The 19,475-nt window shown below is 30.8% G+C and overlaps 1 protein-coding gene across 1 annotated transcript; it reads left to right on the top strand.

Moving 5' to 3' along the window:
• The first annotated feature begins 1,813 nt into the window (after positions 1-1,813).
• LOC105784047 (pheophytinase, chloroplastic) lies at positions 1,814-4,643 on the top strand. The gene is made up of 6 exons (XM_012609821.2): positions 1,814-2,316; positions 2,398-2,509; positions 2,603-2,696; positions 3,705-3,882; positions 3,954-4,023; positions 4,115-4,643. The coding sequence occupies exons 1-6, from the start codon at positions 1,934-1,936 to the stop codon at positions 4,424-4,426; spliced, it is 1,149 nt and encodes a 382-aa protein (XP_012465275.1). The 5' UTR covers positions 1,814-1,933; the 3' UTR covers positions 4,427-4,643.
• Positions 4,644-19,475: the final 14,832 nt, after the last annotated feature.

Raw genomic sequence — 19,475 nt, 5'->3', positions numbered from 1 at the left:
GATCAAGTTTGGGACCCTAATTTAGAAATTTTGGTATAACCTTAAAAGTTTTAGCAAATTCTTAAAAATTTTGTATATCGTTAGAAATTTTGGTATAGTTTTAGATATTTTGGTGTGACCTTATAAATTTTAGTAAGATTAATCAAGTTTTGGTACACAAAAGTTCCAAGGAAAAGGTTTAGAAATTTTGGTATAATCTTAAAAATAGTAGTAAATCTTAAAAAAATTTGGTAAATTCTTGAAAACTTTTATAAAAAAAATCAAATTTTGGTGTAAGAAGAAATTCTACGGAAAATGCATAGAAATTTTGGTAAACTCTTTTAGTGTAAAATTAGAAATTTTGATATGCTAAAATGTTGAATGGATCTAGTGTAAGACCCTTAAGAAAAACTTTAGAAATTCTAGTAAACTTTTAGAAATTTTGGTAAACCATTTAGTATATCCTTAAAAATTTTAACAAAGTTGTAGATATTTTGGTATAATTTTAAAAATTTTGGTATATTAAAATGTTAAATGGGTAAGTAAAAGTTTAAGAAAATTTGATATAACTTTAAAATTTTGATACATCCTTAAAAATTTGCTATAACTTTAAATATTTTATAAGTATTTAGAAATTTAGGTATAACACTGGTGCATGGGTTGAGGAAACAATTTGGTAAATCCTATCAAAAGTTAACTTTAGAAATTTTGGTACACCAAAATGTTGAATGAGTCGAGTTCGAGACCTAAGGAAAAGCTTTAGAAATTTTGATAAACCCCTTGATAATGTTGATATAACCTTAGATATTTTAATATATGTTTAGCAATTTTGTAAATCCTTAAATTTTTCTATAACAAGTCTTAGATTATCTTTTAAACCATTAGAAATGATATTGCTTTAGAAATTTTGGTAAGTACAATTAAGTTTTGGTATATAGAAAATTCTTAAGAAAAGCCATAGAAATTTTGGTATAACTTTAGAAATTATGATGTATTAAAATGTTCAATGGGTCAAGTTTGAAACTCTTAGAAAAACTTTAGAAATTTTGGTAAATCTTTAAAAATGTTGGTATGGTATAGAATTTGTTTTTTTTTTTTGTAGATTGTAAGGAGTTTTGATATAAACTTTAAAATTATGGTATGCCAAAATATTGAATGGATCGAGTTCAAAACTTTAAAAGGAAAACTTTAATATTTTTTAATATCTTAAAATTTTGATAAAACATTAGATATTTTGATAAATATTTAGGAATTTTAAAATTTCATAAACCTTTAAATTTTGGTAAATCCTTTAAAATTGTACATCATTAGAAAGTTAGGTAGATAGAAAATTCTAAAGAAAATCCTTAAAAATATTGAATGGGTTGAGTTTGTGACATTTAGTAAAAGCTTTAGAAATTTTGATAAATTGCAAATAATTTTGGTATAAGTTTAGAAATTTTGGTATATTAAAATATTGAATGGGAGAGTCCACAATACTAAGGAAAAATTTAATAAATTTTAGTATAAGGGAGAGAATATGAAACTATCATCTCATAAATTTTTTGATTAATATTTTAATAATTTAACTCACTCGAACTCAAGTAACAATACTAATACTAATCAAGTTAAAACTTAATGGACACTAAACTTGGTTATTTTTGTTTAATGTATGAATATATATTCTTTTTAGAAAATAAAAGTAATTTAATGTAAGCTTTCATTGTATAAAAAGTCAATAAAAAATATTTTTTTATAGATTACTAAAATTTAATAGAATAATTGTTTTTCGAAAAAAAAATATAATATCTAAATATTTTAGCTTTTATCAATTATGTAAAATTTAAAACAGTGTTGAAGATAGTGAGAGGTGAGAGCAATCCGAAGTCCAAATGCAACCAATACCACACACAACTCCCCCCATATGGCAAAGGAATGAAATTTGAGTGGAACAAAAATAACAAACAGTTGAGTGATGGGCATAAAGATGGCGGCTGCCACGGTTCTTCATGATGTGGCGGCGGCTTGTCTCCGGCCGCCGCATTCGCTGCCGCGGACGACGGCTAAAGAACCCAGACTCAGACCAGGACTTGCTTTCCCTCACCTTTACGGTAACAAGCTTCCCGTTCTCGGTCGTGGCTATGGTGTTGGTAACCGTAGTTTCATCACTTGCTATGTTGACCCATCCACCGAGTCTCGTGTCAGCGTGTTAGGGGTGAGTCAGATAAAGGAGCAATGCAGTAAGTGGCAATGGAAAGGTCGGTACTCCATCAATTACTTTGTTTCCTCCTCATCTTCTACCAACCCTCCTTTGCTTCTCGTTCATGGATTTGGTGCCTCCATTCCCCATTGGCGGAGGTACCCAAACTGGAAATATCGTTGCTTTTCATTTATTTTGAAATGATTGCAGTATTTGAACTGGGTTAACAATTGTTGTAGGAATATTGACACATTGGCTCAGGATTACACTGTTTATGCTATTGACCTTCTGGGTTTTGGTGCATCAGATAAGCCCCAAGGTTTTTCATATTCCATGGAAGCTTGGGCTGAGGTATATTTCACTACACCCCAAGCTCACAATAACATGGCGTTTAACTGTTGTAATCAAAATTAATCCTTCTAATCTCAATATTATTGTTCACAGTTGATACTAGATTTCTTGAATGAAGTTGTTCAGAAGCCTACTGTGTTGATTGGAAACTCTGTGGGAAGTCTTGCTTGTGTGATAGCTGCCTCAGGTAGTTAAAAAACATAGTTTAAATCCATATATAATTTTTTTTTGATGATTATATTGCTAGATATCGAACCAAATTCTACTTAGCAATTAGTTATCAATGATTACTTGCTAATTAAGTTTATTTAATACGTAAATATTTATATCATGTAAGAAATCTTAGAGAATAAGATTTCTTGATGATCAAGCAATAGGATGTTAGGTCAGAATTATGAGATAGATGTAATTTCTATGGCATATTTGTATAGGAAACGTGTTTCGTAGGGTTGTGAGAAAGAGTTTAGTAAAATATTGGGTTAATAGGGCAAAGTGTATTTCATGTGTTTAAACCTAGAGAGCGTAGAAAACTGGGCTTGTTTCGGGGCTCAGGATTAGTATTTGTGTATTGCGTGTTTTGAACCCGTTGTAATCCTTGTGTTTATAGTGGAATTTTTTTCCCTCATCCCTCAATGTAGGCAACCGGAACCGAATCATCTCTTGTAATATCTATGGGGTCTCTGTATAGGAAATGAGTTTTGTAGGGGTGTGAGGAAGAATTTGGTAAAATATTGGGTTAATGGGGTAAAGTGTATTTCAAGTGTTCAAACCTAGGGAGCATAGAAAACTGCGCTTGTTTTTGGGCTCGAGTTTAGTGCTTGTCTATTGGGTGTGAGGAAGAGTTTGGTAATTTCTGTGGCATGTTTGTATAGGAATGACTTTTGTAGGGTCGTGAGGAAGAGCTTGGTAAAATATCGGGTTAATGGGATGATGTGTTTCCATGTGCATAAACCTAGGGAACATAGAAAACTGGGCATGTTTTTGGGGCTCAGGTTTAGTGTTTGTCCATTGGGTGTTCTGAATTCTTTGTAATCCTTATGTTTATGGTGGAGTTTTTCTCTTATCCCTAGATGTAGGCAACCAGAACCGGACCATGCTAAATATTATCTCTTGTGCGTATCATGTATTCCATGTTGATCTCGCGTTTGATTGTGTTTCCACTTACAAATTTCTCATGTATATTGTGTGGAACAAGAATCTAGTCAAAACCTGGTTCTAGGGATTGTGCTGTTGAATTGTGCTGGTGGGATGAACAACAAGGCAATTGTTGATGATTGGAGGATCAAACTCCTCTTACCTTTGCTTTGGTTGGTTGATTTCTTATTGAAGCAAAGACGAATCGCCACGGCCGTCTTTGAGCGCGCCAAGCAAAGGTATTCCATTCGGTTCAACCATTTTCCTGTACTGAAATTCATTGTTACTCATCCAGTTGTCTTTAATGCAGAGATAATCTAAGGAACATTTTGTTATCTGTTTATGGAAATAAAGAGTCCGTTGATGATGAACTAGTTGAGGTACAGCAATCAATCTCCTTGAGTTACCGCCGACGGTTCCTTATTAACACGAACCATTGAAACTTGATAATAATGTTCTTTTACAATGCAGATCATCAATGGACCAGCAAACGATGAAGGTGCTCTCGATGCCTTTGTCTCGATTATAACTGGTCCACCAGGGCCAAACCCTGTGCAATTGATGCCGAGAATCAACTTACCTGTCCTAGTTTTATGGGGTGATCAAGATCCTTTCACCCCTATAGATGGGCCTGTAGGTAAGTACTTCTCTTCCTTACCTTCGAAATCGTCGAATGTAAGCCTTTATATGTTGGAAGGTGTAGGGCATTGCCCCCATGATGACAAACCTGACCTAGTTCATCAAAAGTTGCTTCCTTGGTTGGCTCAAGTTACTGCTTCGTGAGCAGCCATTGATGTAATTGCTAGAAACTGGTGGCCATTTGTATGGTAGATTTTTGATCCAAGGAATATATATATATATAGCAATGATATGTCATGTATATGTTGCATTGGCACTATCCTATAAATAGGTGTCAATTTCTTCACTATTTACTTTTTAGAATTTCTTTATTTGACATTTGAAAACAAATTCATAATAGATGGATGATAGTTGAAAATGATTTTATATATTATTTATATATAATACTATATATTATACGAAAGATAGAAATAATAATCTTTTATAGAAACTCTAAATGATTTTATATATTATTTTTTAAAAGTCATTCGTTCCATTAGTCATATGAATCTACTTATAATCAATTAGTCATTCTTTCACGTTATGCTGCTCATTTAGGGGGGGTTAGGTCCATTCATTTATCATTTCTTGACCAAGGCTCTAAACACTCTTTATCTGGCCTCTATAACATTTCACTTTACTAAATCAAGGTGATAACAAAAGTATTACGAAATTTCTCTTCACTAATTACTTACAAGGCATCTCAATATTAAATTTTATTTTAGTACCTTATTATTATCTTTTATTCACATATAATTTCACTTATTACCGTTTTAATCCTTTACTTCACCTTGTGACTAAATCATTTAACACTTGTCATCATTGATTCAACCTGCGGTTTCACTTTTCTATAGTTTCGCTCATTTAAGTCACATTTATGATAGAGTATATTCATTAACATAATTTATTGTTACAACTTTTTTAAAAACTTCACCTCAAGTAAATCTTAGTAAAATATGACTCGAATATTTGTGATTCCAACAAAAACATAATAAGCTAATTTGCACTAAAAGTGCATCCAACCAGCACAACCAAAACACTTGGGGCTTGTACTGGACACTTATGTGTTATGGCATAAGGCATACATCGTTGTCTTCGCACTAAACACTGTTTTCTAATAAAAGCACACACACTAGTCCTTATGGCATGCTAACTGTGTTGGAAAAGTTGTAATTTATGGAAACTTTGAGGCATAGTCTCAATTGATAAAGGTTGAGAGTTGAATCATAAAATTATGATTTTATATTCTAGTCTATGAGACATTTATAACGGTATATCACAGGCCCAAAATGGTTGAGTGATAAATGAGAAATTGGTGCTCAAAGTAAGCTACTTGGAAATATTTGTTGAGGAAAAGAAAAACTTATATCCCACATTGGTTAAATACCAAGTGTGAGATGTGTATATATATGAAAGTGATTGAATAACTATGCTTGAAACATTGTCTCGCACGCAAGGGGGGACTTGCACGACGTGGGTGATGTGAATTGTTCGGATCAGTCAGGTCCAAAATGAGCTTGCAGATATTTTAGCCTAACACGAAATTTATTTTTCCTCAGCAAATATATACAAAATCTAATTTAAAAGTACATATATCTTGATTTTATTTTATTCTAATCAAATTAATTTAATTGCCCCTTTAATGCAGATTTTGTCTCCTTATATATGGATATTTCCAAAATTCCTCCCCTTTGAATGCTTATAAAAGGCTAAGACTTCTTTAAATTTTTTTGCTCAATCTCAGTCTCTCACACTGATATTATTTTCTCTCCAAAATTCTTCTCTTTTCCTCTCTATATTTTCCAACGTTTGGTGATAGGAAAAGATATCGTTTGTTCGTTGATCTTTGCAGTGGTGCTACGGCTTTGATCACCGTCTAAGGAAATTGTGTAAAACATGCCTCAACATCTAGTAAAATTTGATTCTTTATCCGATTTCTGGTTTTCTAATCTTATGTATTGGTTTTTCGTATTTGATATTTTAAATACATTTTATTTATTTTATTTTATATAAATAACTGTTTATTTATATATAATTTTTTGTTCGCTAACGTGTTTCGTCCATCAACCTTAAGACATAATTTAGTATTTTGCAATTCTCTAATCCGAGACAAATGAGACACCAAGGCAGAAAAGAAAAAAAAGTATTTTATTTGAAAATAAAAATTAAAGTTAAATAAAATCTGTTTCGAGATTTATTCCTGCAGTTTAACGGATTTTATTCCACTTCTGATTTTATTTCTAAACGAGAATTAAAGATAAATAAAATCTGTTTCAAGATTTATTCTCACCGTTCAATGATTTTTATTCCATTTTTATTTTATTTCCAAAACAGTATTTAAATTAAATAAAATATATTTTGTGATTTATCCCTACTGTTTAATGATTTTATTCCAATTTTAATTTTATTTCCAAAACAAGTATTAAAATTAAATAAAATTATTTTATTTCCAAAATTAACATTAAATTAAATAAAATCATTTTGAGATTTATTTCACCGTCAACATGTATTATTCCAATTTTGATTTTATTTCTAAAACAGTATTAAAATTAAATAAAAGCGAGTAATTAAATTAAATAAAATCTACTTCGGGATTTTTTCCCGCCATTTAACATATTTTATTCCAATTTTTATTTTATTGCCAAAAGAGAAATTAAAATGAAATAAAATTTGTTTCGGGATTTATTCTCGCCATTTAACAGATTTTATTCGATTTTGATTTTGTTTCCAAATTAGAATTAAATTGAATAATCTGTTTCGAGATTTATTCTCGCCGTTTAACAGATTTTATTCGATCCTAATTTTGTTTCCAAACAAAGACTTAATCAAATAAATTTGTTTCAGGATTTAATTCTGTCGTTTAATAAAATTGATTTTGATTTTGTTTCAGATTTTTAATTCTGCCGTTTAATAAATCAAAGGGAAATTTTTCTATTTATTGTGGCCTTAGTTGTGGCTTTAAATTGTGAAAGCTTAAATTATAGCTTCAAAATTGTGACATCAAAGAAAAAGGAAATTTATCAACGGTGAATTAAAAAGACAATATGAGAATGCATGTCTAGGATTGGTTCTTTGAAAGACTTTGTATTTAAGCATGCTGAGTGCACCACCTCTCTTTTAGGGTTACCTACCTGGTGCATTATTTTACTGTATTTTTTATTAAACCGTATAAACTTTTGTTTCGAGTTTTATTAGATTCCTGTTGTTTAAAAAGAGTTGATAATTTTTCTGATTCTGGTTTTGTTTCTTAACAGAAAATGGAAACTCCCACCAATTCAGTCAATTCGCAATCTGAAGCTTTGGTTCAAACACAATCTTCGATCCAAAACTCAGTGTTGTCAGTGCGGCTGCTGTAAGCCACAACGAGAAACCTGCAAAATTCTCGGGACAGAATTTCAAGACTTGACAATAGAAAATGTTGTTTTATTTGACCATGTTGAACTTGACCAAAAATTTGAAAGATGACCCTCCTACTGTTAAAGAGGCCGAGGTTGATGAAGTTACTGCTTTCACTGCTGTTGAAGCTTAGAAACACTCTGATTTCTTATGCCGAAACTACATCCTGAATGGATTATCGGATGCACTTTACAAAGTGTATAGTGTTAAGAAAAAGGCTAAGGAATTATGGACATCATTGGACTATAAATACAAAGTCGAAGATGCTGCAGCTAAAAAGTTTTTAGTTGCTAAATTCTTGAATTTTGTAATGGTTGATTCTAAATTAGTTGTGAATCAAGTGCAGGAGCTTCAAGTAATCATTCACGGAATTCTTACTGAAGGGATGATGATAAGTGAATCCTTCTAAGTGGAAGCCATTATTGGGAAGCTGCCTCCTGCTTGGAATGACTTCAAGAATTACCTAAAGTACAAAAGAATGGAAATGTCAGTGGAAGATTTAATTATCAGACTTCGGATTGAAGAAGACAATAGAGGTACGGAAAAAAGGCTCAACAGAGCAGCAAATGACAATGGTGCTAGGACAAACATCGTAGAAGTCAATAAAGACTTAAAGAAGGGAAAACAACCTCAAAATGGGTATAAACTGGGACCAAAAGGTGGCGTTTCCAAGAAGCAAAAATTTCAAGAAAAATGCTTCAATTGCAACAAGATGGGGGCACAAGTCATCCGACTGTAGGATCCAAAAAAAAAAGTTAGAGCTAACAAGACCAATACTGTAGAAGAAATTTCCAAGGAAGTGTCTGATATGGATTTATATGCCTAACATACGCAAAAACTATGAATAAGAATGTTCTTTCTAAAGGGGGAATGTTTGTGGGAAGGGGATATGTATTAAACTAAATGCAATATATGTAAAAGCAAAACTATGAATAAAAATGTTACTTTTTTTTTTGTTTATATGCTTAAGTCATTTAAGTTATGGCATAGTAGGCTCGGACATATTAATTATGATACTTTACGTACATTAATTAACTTATTGCACATTCCTTCGTTTCACAATAATTATAATTATAATTGTGAAACATGTGTTGAGGCAAATTTAACAAGGTCAAAAACCACTTGATCTAATACATAGCAATGTTTGTGACTTAAAATTTGTTCAAACGAGAGGAGGAATAAATATTTTATTACCTTCATTGATGAAAACATAAAATATTGCTACATATATTTGCTTAAGAGAAAAGACGATGCTATAGAGAAATATATTCTCTATAAACAAGAAGTTGAAAACCAACTTAATAAAAATATTAAGATGGTGAGATATGATCGTGGTGGTGAATGTAATGACCCAAAATTCACGAGCATCGGAAAAATATAATATCGGGCCTCCGTCTTAGTAAACTGAGTTTAAAAATAATTATTAGAAATATTTACTAGACTAGTTGTGTGTTTAATTAGGTTTTAGATAGGTGAATTTAGCTTAATTAAGAGTAATTAGGAAAAAGGATTAAAATGAATAAAGGGTAAAAGTTTAATTATAGATCAAAAGAAAATAAAAGGGACTAAATAGGTAAATAAGCCAATGGCTTAAGATTAGGCGGCAATACATGGAAAAAATCTTAGATTTTTCTTGATTAATATTATAAAATGTTATTTAATTAAAACATTATAAATTATATTAATTAAAGTTAAGATATTATATTAAGAAATAAATAAAATAAAGACAAATGTATGGTGATGATCTAGTGCAAATGTATTAATAAAATACATATATTTGTAATACTTATAATTAATTATTAAATAGATATTTATTAAATTATTTAATTAAATTATTATTGTAATTATTTTTATTATTATCATCATATTTTGTAATAAATTAAGAAAAAATAAATAAATAAATGTAGTGTGTAAAATTATACATGTGTCATGCATATATTTTTACACTTGTAAATAAATGTATGATTACTTAAAATTTAAGTATAAAGATATTTATAAATATTAAGTAATTAAATATAAAATAAATAAATTAAATGGTGCCAATTGTATGGTGATAAAATAATACATGTGTAAAATATATAAAACACACTTGTAATAAAATAAAACATTTTCTTATAATTTAAGTAAAATATATTTGTGAATAAAATATTATTATATGATTATTATAATATATTGTTATTATTATTATTAACTAATACATAAAAGGAATAAAATAAAAAAAATAAAAGAAACAAAAGAAGAAAAGAAACAGAGACCATTCGAAACAGGGGAAGGAAAAAGAAAGAAAGAAAAGAAAAAGGAAAAACTAGGGTTTAAGGATTTAAGCTTTAATTTGGTAAGTCAATCAAGTCCTTTTCTTTTAATTTTGATGTTTTAGAAGCCTTAGAATAGAGTTTTGTTGAAATTAAGTTGAGGTTTTGGAAGTTTATAGTTTTTTTTAAGCATGGTTCATGTTGAACAAATTGTGGAATTAGAGATTTAATTGAATGAATTTCAAGTTAGAATTGAAAAATATTAAATTGTAAAAGGAACAATAAGTTTTATGTGTTAGGGATTAAATTGAGGAAATTCGAAATTAGGAAAATATGCTGAAATTTTAATAGTTACATTTGAGTTTGGATGAAATTTGAATAAAAATAGAGTGTGAATTGAATTAGGAAAGTAAGTGAACTTAGTTAGGATTAAATTGAGAATAAGGAAGAAATTGAATAGAAATTCAATTATTTATCATAATTACTGCTGAAATTAATAGTATAAATTATTATTATTTTCGTAGCTAGCAAAGAACCAGAAGCATCGGCACGGAAGGGAAAAGAGAAGATTATCGAGGAGTAAACTCGAGAAAATCACGGTTTGTATTACTATAATTCAAGTTATTTATTATTAAATGTTAAATTTTAATTTATGTGTTTGGTAAAGGAAATGTGAGGTAATTATTATTATTATTATTATTATTATTATTATTATTACTATTACTATTACTATTATTATTATTATTATTATTATTATTATTATTATTATTATTATTATTATTATTATTATTATTATTATTAAGATGAGTGAGAATTACATTGAATAGTTGATATGAATTAATATTTGAATTGTTTGTTGATTGAAAGCGGGAAGTGAATTTGAATCGAATTGTGACTGAGATTAAATTGAATGGAAATGTATTGAGTTGTGAAAATGTGTGAGTTTGTGGATTAATTATTGATTGAAAGGTGGAAAAATGATTGAATTGAAAATGTGAGAAATTGTGATTGAATTAGGGTTATATGTGATTTAAATACCCTATTAACTAGTCGGGCTGAGTCGGATATAGTTGGCATGCCATAGGATTGGAAGAGTTTAGGGATACTTTGACCTCGAGTCGATGAGACACTGGGTGTCACTATATTTCTTCGGATAGATTCGATGAGGTACAGGGTACCAACTTTCTTCGGCTTTGCTGATGAGACACTGGGTGTCAACTATTGCTTCGAACTATTCGATGAGGCACTGGGTGCCAATTTGGTGTGTTTGGTTGGATCCGTGTATCCGCCAAAGTCCGAGTTTTGTTAATAGGGGTAAATAATGAAATGATAATCCTAATGAGTTTGATCAATCGAACTACTGAAATAAGATGAAAAAGTTGAATTGTGAATTGAAATATTATATGAGATTGAGGAATGAACCTAAGGGTCATGATATGTTCAAGTTCAAATTGTGGATATATGATATTAATCGATGAATTGCTATTGTTGAAATATGAAAATTGAGCTTAAACTTGTATGTTTGATGTTTATGTTTTATTGTTATTATTATAATTTGAATTATGGTAATACCACTGAGTTGAAATACTCAGCGTACGATTGTTTCCGTGCGCAGGTCGATAAAAGTCAAAGGTTTCAGTTCAGCATCCAGATCAATCCCGACTTCAGCATAACTTTGGTGATGTATATTTTCTTTTGGCAGTGTGGCATGTACATAGGATGTGTATAAAAGTTATTATGTTTTAATATAAATGGTTAAAAATGTTAGTAGTATTATAAGTTTATGAATTATAATGAAAGAAGTTTATCTATTTTTATTTAATTAGTACATTGTTAAATTTAAATTGATATTATGTTGATTGATTTTGATTAGAATTTATTTAGAATAGAAAAAAAATGAGAATCTGACATGAATTGGTTGATTTGATTATATTTGAAAATTATATGGTTTTTAATTGCAGGGGGTTTTATGTAAAAATAAGTAGAAGTGCTGCCGAAATTTAAAAAAAATGAATGAAGTCAATGAGTAAAATATTATATGAATTTATTATTTTATTTTAATATATTTGTTATTTATTTAAGAATTATTTGTAAATTATCTGATATGTCCGGTAATGCCTCGTAACCCTGTTCTGGTGACAGTTTAGGGTTAGGGAGTGTTACAGTGAATATGCTGAACCATTTGAATATTGTACACAACAAGACATTATTTATGAAGTAACACCACCATACTTTTCTCAAATGGAGTAGTCGAGCGAAAATATCGGACTCTAAAGGAAAAGATGAACGCATTGCTAGGAAGCTCTGGATTATCACAGAAATGTGGGGGAGCCTCTATATTAGGGGTGAGCATTCGATCGAATCGAATCGAATTGAATCGAAAATTTTCGAATTAATCGAGTTTTCGAATCTCATTTTATCATCCTAAATTTATTTGAAGTTTTCTCGAATCGAGTCGAGTGAGATGGAATTCGAATCGAATCGAATCGAATATATTTGTTCGAGTTAAATTTTAAAAAATAATTTTGGGTCCTTGTAACCATTGTCACCCATCGTAATAAAATTTGTCCACCTTAATCAAATTTTTTATTAACTTTCATCACCTCATAATTTATTTATTAATTTTTTATATACTGGTTAGCTTATTTGTTTGCTTAGTTGTTTCAATTATCTTCGGATTCTTGTCACTATGTATTTTGGAATTAAAAATATATTAAATATAAAAATATGATTTTTAATAAAATTTATTTTAAAATAAAATTTGAAATTGATACCAATATAAAATTTTAACACGAATATTTTATGGCATAATTAAGAATTCAATTTTAATATAAATATTCAATATGACTAAACAATTCAATAATATAAATAATATAAAACGTGAAATTTAATTTAATAATATAAATAGTATATATAAATAAAATTATTACTATTTATGTTTAGTGATTTTTTGGATAATTTTGATTTTTATTTGAGAGTAAAGGGTGAGAAGTAAAAGTTTAGGGGAAAATAAAAGTTTTGGGAATAAAAGTTTGAGGAAAGTAAATAGGGGAGTAAAATTTTGGAGGAAAATATTAAAAAAATTGGAGGGGAGGGTTTGGGGTAGATGGGAGGTGGGATGGGAAGAGAATAAAAGTTTTAGGGGAAAAGTGGGAGGGAGTAAAAATTTTGGGGGAAAATAAAAGGTTTTGAGGGTTTTTGAGAGTAAAATTTTGAAAAAAAAATGAATGGAAGAGTAAAATTTTGGTGGAAAATGGATTTTGGGTAGATTGGGGGGTTGGGAGGGGAGGGGAGTAAAAGTTTTGGGGGAAAAGTGAGAAGGAGTAAAAGTTTTGAGGGAAAAGTAAAAAAGTTTGGGAGTTTAGGGTAAAACTGTAAAATATTATAGTTGGATATTCGAATTATTCGAATTATTCGAGTTATTCGAATTCGAAAACTCAACTCGATTCGAACTCGAAATTCGAAAAAAAAAATTCAAGTTGATTCGAATAACTCGATTAACTCGAATAACTCGATTCGTTTAACTCGAAATTCGAATTTTTTTTCGATTTTTTCGAGTCGAATCGAATTTTGCTCACCCCTACTCTATATGAGTTAATTACCTTTTAAATAAGGTGCCCTACAAGAAAAGACAAGACACCATATGAGTCAGGGAAAGGTAGAAAACCATCCTACAAACCACTTGAAAGTGTGGGGGTGTCTTGTTAACTTAATGTATAATGGTAAGTCGAGACATATGCGTAGTCGACACAATACCGTTAAAATAATTGATCTCAAATGAAGTTATCTCTATTGATTTTGTAAAATCAAAAAATACATTGCAGATCCGCTAACTAAAGGTTTAAATCGAGATCATGTTGATAAAACATTAAAAGGAATGGGGATAAAGCCCATGGAAATTAAAGGCGTTATGTGAAGGAAAACCTTACCTAGTTGACTAGAGATCCCAAGATCTAGGTTCAAAGGGACAACCTAATTGCATAGACCTTGTGAAGCCACTGTAGGGGTTCTTATCCCAAATCTGTTCCTATGATGTAAACAGTGACTAAAAAATGAGATAGGTTAAGCAATGCTTTTAATGACCATTGTGTGTTTCGGTGAGCCGAACAACATAAGTCACCTATGTGAGAGTGAAGTGGGGCCGCTTTGAGGAGACTATTGAGGCATAGTTCTTTCAAACTCTTACAGAACTAGGAGATGTTCACGGCTATATGAACATAACCATGAGAATGGTTCAAGGACATCATTTCTACTGGGTCGGCTAGTAAAGTAAATATACTTTCACAAGGGAAGGTTTAAGGGTGGATACCTACCTATCCTACGCAACTATCGATTGTAGATTCTATCACCACATCGAGTTAATGTTGTTTTTTGATAAAACTACAAATTTTCATTCATGTGGGGGATTGTTGGAAAAATTGTAATTTATGGAAACTTTGAGGCATATTCTTAATTGGTAAAGGTTGAGAGTTGAATCATAAAATTATGGTTTTATATTCTACTCCATGAGACTTTTACAATGGTATATCATATGCTCAAAATAGTTGAGTGATGAATGAGAAATTGATGCTCAAAGTAAGCTAGTTGGAAATACTTATTGAGGAAAAGAAAAGCTTAGATCCCACATTAGTTAAATACCAAGTGTGAGATGTGTATATATATGAGAACCCACTTGAAGGGTGATTGAATGACTAAGCTTGAAACCTTGCCTCGTGCGTAGGGGGCTGTAGGTCCTAACCTCTCAGGGTTGGTGTGCACCCGCACGACGTGAGCGACGCAAAATGTTCAGACCGATTGGGCTCAAAATGGGCCTACGGATATTTTAGCCAAACACGAATTTTATTTTTCCTCAGCAAATGTATACAAAATCTTATTTAAAAGGACATATATCCTGATTTGATTTAATTCTAATCAAATTGATTTAATTTCCCCTTTAATGCATATTTTGTCTCCTTATACATGGATATTTCCAAAATTCCTCCACTTTGAATGCCTATAAAAGGCTAAGACTTCTTTAGAATTTTTTGCTCAATCTCAATCTTTCTCACCGATATTATTTTCTCTCCAAAATTCTTCTCTTTTCCTCTCCATATTTTCCAACGTTTGGTGATAGAAAAAGGCATTGTTTGTTCGTTGATCTCTGCAGCGGTGCTACTGCTCCGATCATCGTGTTGTTATATCCTGGGAGACAGTCGACCAACGTTTCTCCAAGTATCGTAGGAGCGGTCGAATCTGCTTTAAGGAAACTGTGTAAAACAAGCCTCAACATCTAGTAAAATTTGATTCTTTATTCGATTTTCGGTTTTCTAATATTATTTATTGGTTTTTCGTATTTGATATTTTAAATACATTTATTTTATTTTATTTTGTATAAATAGTTGTTTGTTTATATATATTTTTTGTTTGCTAATGTGTTTTGTCCAACAAACTATACCTTAGCCATTCTACTAAGTTATTAGATATTTCACTTGATAATAACTCATTCATACACCTTTAAATACTCATTAAACTATTCCACTATCACTTTATTAGCTTTTCATGTAATCGCTTGTCAAGACAATTAAAAACATTGAAAATCACATCATAGTTTCATACACACATGCATGCATTTTTCTTATTGACATTTCCAATTGATGCTAAGGTGATCATGTCACCATTTCACTTTCGTATATGCTTATCTTAATATGAAATTTTCACTTAGCCAACATTTAGTAAATGCCAAATACATCACCTAATATATTTACAACACTAAGGATATCCATTCTACAATATTCTTATTATAATATTTAAAACATTATTTTCCACTTTATGACCATATTTTTCATTTTTATCGCTAAATTGCTTCCTTGTATCAAATTACTGTATTTTACTCATGGCATTTAATATTTTAGCACTTAAAAACATCAGTATACCATGCCACCAAAGTTCACATAGCATTTTCTTAACACATTTTCACCTATTTTCAACAAAATCTATCTATTAACAACTCTCAAGATTTCTTACTCACTTCAACATTTTGAGCCATACTTTCCATTCTAAACACAATTATTCATTTCAACTATTAAATTACACTAATTATTCTACTAAAGTCACATATTTATTAAGGAAAATATTGAAAATCCAAGGGTACTTACCTTTGGTCGATCCAAATCAAATTAAAATTCTCATTTTTCTCCTCTAGTCCACTACTCCAACTTCCCTCATGCTTGGAACCTTTCTTTCCACATGTTTCACCATTGCTCATATATACACTCAAGGCCCAATCTCAGGCCCATGGATGTGATGGGCTTACACTACCTCAAGTCCCAATAATGAGGTCAAAGGGCAAACAAATCAAAGCAATGTTGAACGAGACTGTAACAGTAACGCCCCTCGCTCAACCCGATTGCCGTGTCTGAGCTATAGGATGCTATAGTCATTGTCGGAGCAACTTCCATCAAATTCATAGTAAAATAATCATTTCAAATCATTATTCATGTAGAAAATAGCATTACAAACATTGCATTTCATGTACAACTTTTCCCAGGCCTTATACGAGCCCATAAATGCTTTAAAGTTAACTCGATCGAACGAGGACCACTTTGCAACAATTTCAAATTTTCAACTTGATGTCGTGACGCAACATATTGAATTGACTAAATGGGCTCTTCGTCACGTCATGGCCTGGAGTTCAAGCTCGTCACAACGACCATCGCTTGATGTCGTGATGTGACATGCTGTTTTGGCCAAAAATGAACCAAATGGTACATATACCAAACCATTTAAACAAACCTGTCTATAATACCATTCAATGCCAATTTTCCATGATTCAAACAACACCAAAAGCATGCCAAATGCTTAACATTTCATACTCACCATATCTTTACTAACACATAACAAGATCAAATCAACATGAGTTCAACTATTGCCACATTGTCTAAATGTCATTCAAACCAACCAAATACCAACCTACCAATACTATATTCATCACCAATTGTACCAATTCATTTGCCACAAGCTCAACTCAATTATTTACCAAAGCATGACAATTTAACAAAGCAATTAACATTTTCAAAGCCATGTTTTAATCATCATAGCAGTAACTAAACCACACTAAAGTACCGTAGTGCAAAGCCTGTAGGCTATCATTCCTATAATTGTACAACAACACGTCCCTTCACCACATCAGGGTCTTTGTAGAGACATAAAACTCGGTAATCCGTAACAAATGTTGGATTTCGAGATAATCAGTAATAAACTTTGCACAATCACAAACACCATACCATCATATATATCCCATTCCAATGCACAAATAATCCTATTGGCATGGCAATCGTATCCTATCCTTTATTACACACACTCAGGTACATTTAGCACATATAATCATTTCTTTACAATTTAGTCTATATCTTACCTTTTGTACCAAATTGCAAACAATTCAAATTTTAATCAAATATACACAAGTTCATAATTAAAATATATAATAATTTACATACATTCATAACATATGAACTTACCTGAAAAAATCAGCAATTAAGTCAAATGTGCAAGGACTAATCGATAATTTTATCTTTTCTCCAATTATCCTCTGTTTTATTCAAATCCCAATCTATACAATAATTCAATTCAATTTATCAATTTCAACCATCTTATATTGTTCAATTATATGCATGGAACATTTCAATTTCATTACTTAAATGCCCTTAAAGTTTTGCAATTTTTACAATTTAGTCCTTAAAACTAAAATTATCATAACTTTCAAGTTTGAGCTTCGATTTTGAAATCGATATCAATTAAATCTTTCTATAACCCTATATTATCTAAAATTATAGAAACTTCATATCAATTGTAAAATTTATACACTTTAGTCCCTAAGTTCAAAAACTTGCAATTAAATTTTAAAAAACTAGTCTATTTTCACTTTTAAACTTAAAATCTATCAATTTAACTCCAATTTATTTAAGAACTCCTTAATGGAAACTTTTAAAAACTTAACAGTTTTGCAAATTGGTACATGGGCTAGCTAAATCAAGCTCCCACGAGCTCAAAAATATAGAAATTACAAGAAAATGACTAAATTGAGCTCACCAATTGAGAGACTAAAGCTTAGAATCCTAAGACTGATTCTTTTCTCCTTAACAATGAAGGGTTCAGTGCATGAAAAATAAAAGAGAAATTTTTTCTCTTTCTTTCTATGTTTTCGTATTTATTTTATATACATATATTAATATAATTATAATTATAATTATAATATTATTTTAACAAATATCCTACCAAACCATCCACTATAATTTTAAAATGGCTTATTTTCCATTTTAGACCTTAGTTTAATTACTTTATAAGTTCTTAAGCCTTTGACCAATTTAAAATCTATAATGATAGACTTTACAATTTAGTCATTGTACCATAATTAACTATCAATTTGACAAAATTAAAGGACCAAACTTTAATATGTTTTTATACTAACCTAGAAAATATTAAATAATAATATTTTTGGACTCAAACATCAAAATTGAGGTTCCGAAACTACCATTTTCGATACCACTAAAAAACGAGTATTAGAATAACACCCTATGCCCGACCTGGTCGCTAGGTCCGAGTTGTGGAATGTCATGGCCATTACCTATGAAAATAACATCAAATAAGAATCATAAAATCATAAAAATATGCAGTTAAGTACAATTTCACATTCATACTATGCAACATATTCATTTCTAGGGATTATATAAGCTTATGAAAGCTCTTTTGCTAACCCGAGGTTGAATTAGGACCAATTTGTAAAGCTTTTAAAACCTTGGGTTGATATCGCAACTTCATAAGTCCCTCGTTCCGACTACAGAAATCAGTGAGTCACGTTGTGATGTCAAACACCTCTACGTCGTGACGCCATTCACTATCGAACTAAGTTGAGACGTCGGGATCTTATGGTCGCGACATTGCCCCTGTTTTTGGAAACTTAACACATTTAGTACTTATTCACATGTTTCCAACCAAAACATATTGTAACACCCTGAATTTTAGGCCGAGAAGAAATATGTTTTGAACAAGGGAACAGTTAGGAGACTGCACATAAATATTTAGTTGTGCAAGGAAGTGACGTAAATGAATGTCTGCTTCAGTGGTTAAGTGATTTAGGAGTGATTGGAACTGTCTGAGAAGTCAAGGGTTCAAGCCCTTGGCTTATGCAAAATTTTTATTTTAAGTGAATAAAATCCTTGGATCTAGATAGTTGGTTCTTAAATTATTGTGGTTAAAATATGATACAAATGAGTTGTTGGTCTAGTGGTAAGGGGTGTGTGGAGTGTACATGGGGTCTAAGGTTTGAGTGGTGGCTCATCAGAAAGGGAGTATTTATTTTGCTGCCTAATTCATATGGGTGGTAGAGTTGGATTGAAATATTGCTAAATGGAGTTTGAACTGGTCATAGAGAGAATTGAGGAGGGATATTTGGAGAGATTTGAGGAGAGAATATTGGAATTTTGGGAGGTTGTTGTTGTGGAGAGATATATATCATCTCATTTGTTCCTTATTCTCGATGGGAGATCGGTGAGGTTTTCAAGGTTTTCGTCGCTTTCTCCAACCTGCAT

The sequence above is a fragment of the Gossypium raimondii genome, chromosome 13 (assembly GCF_025698545.1).
Source record: "Gossypium raimondii isolate GPD5lz chromosome 13, ASM2569854v1, whole genome shotgun sequence".
Lineage (NCBI taxonomy): Eukaryota > Viridiplantae > Streptophyta > Magnoliopsida > Malvales > Malvaceae > Gossypium > Gossypium raimondii.
The sequence above is the reverse complement of the archived record's forward strand: the minus strand, read 5'-3'. Positions and strand labels throughout refer to the sequence as shown.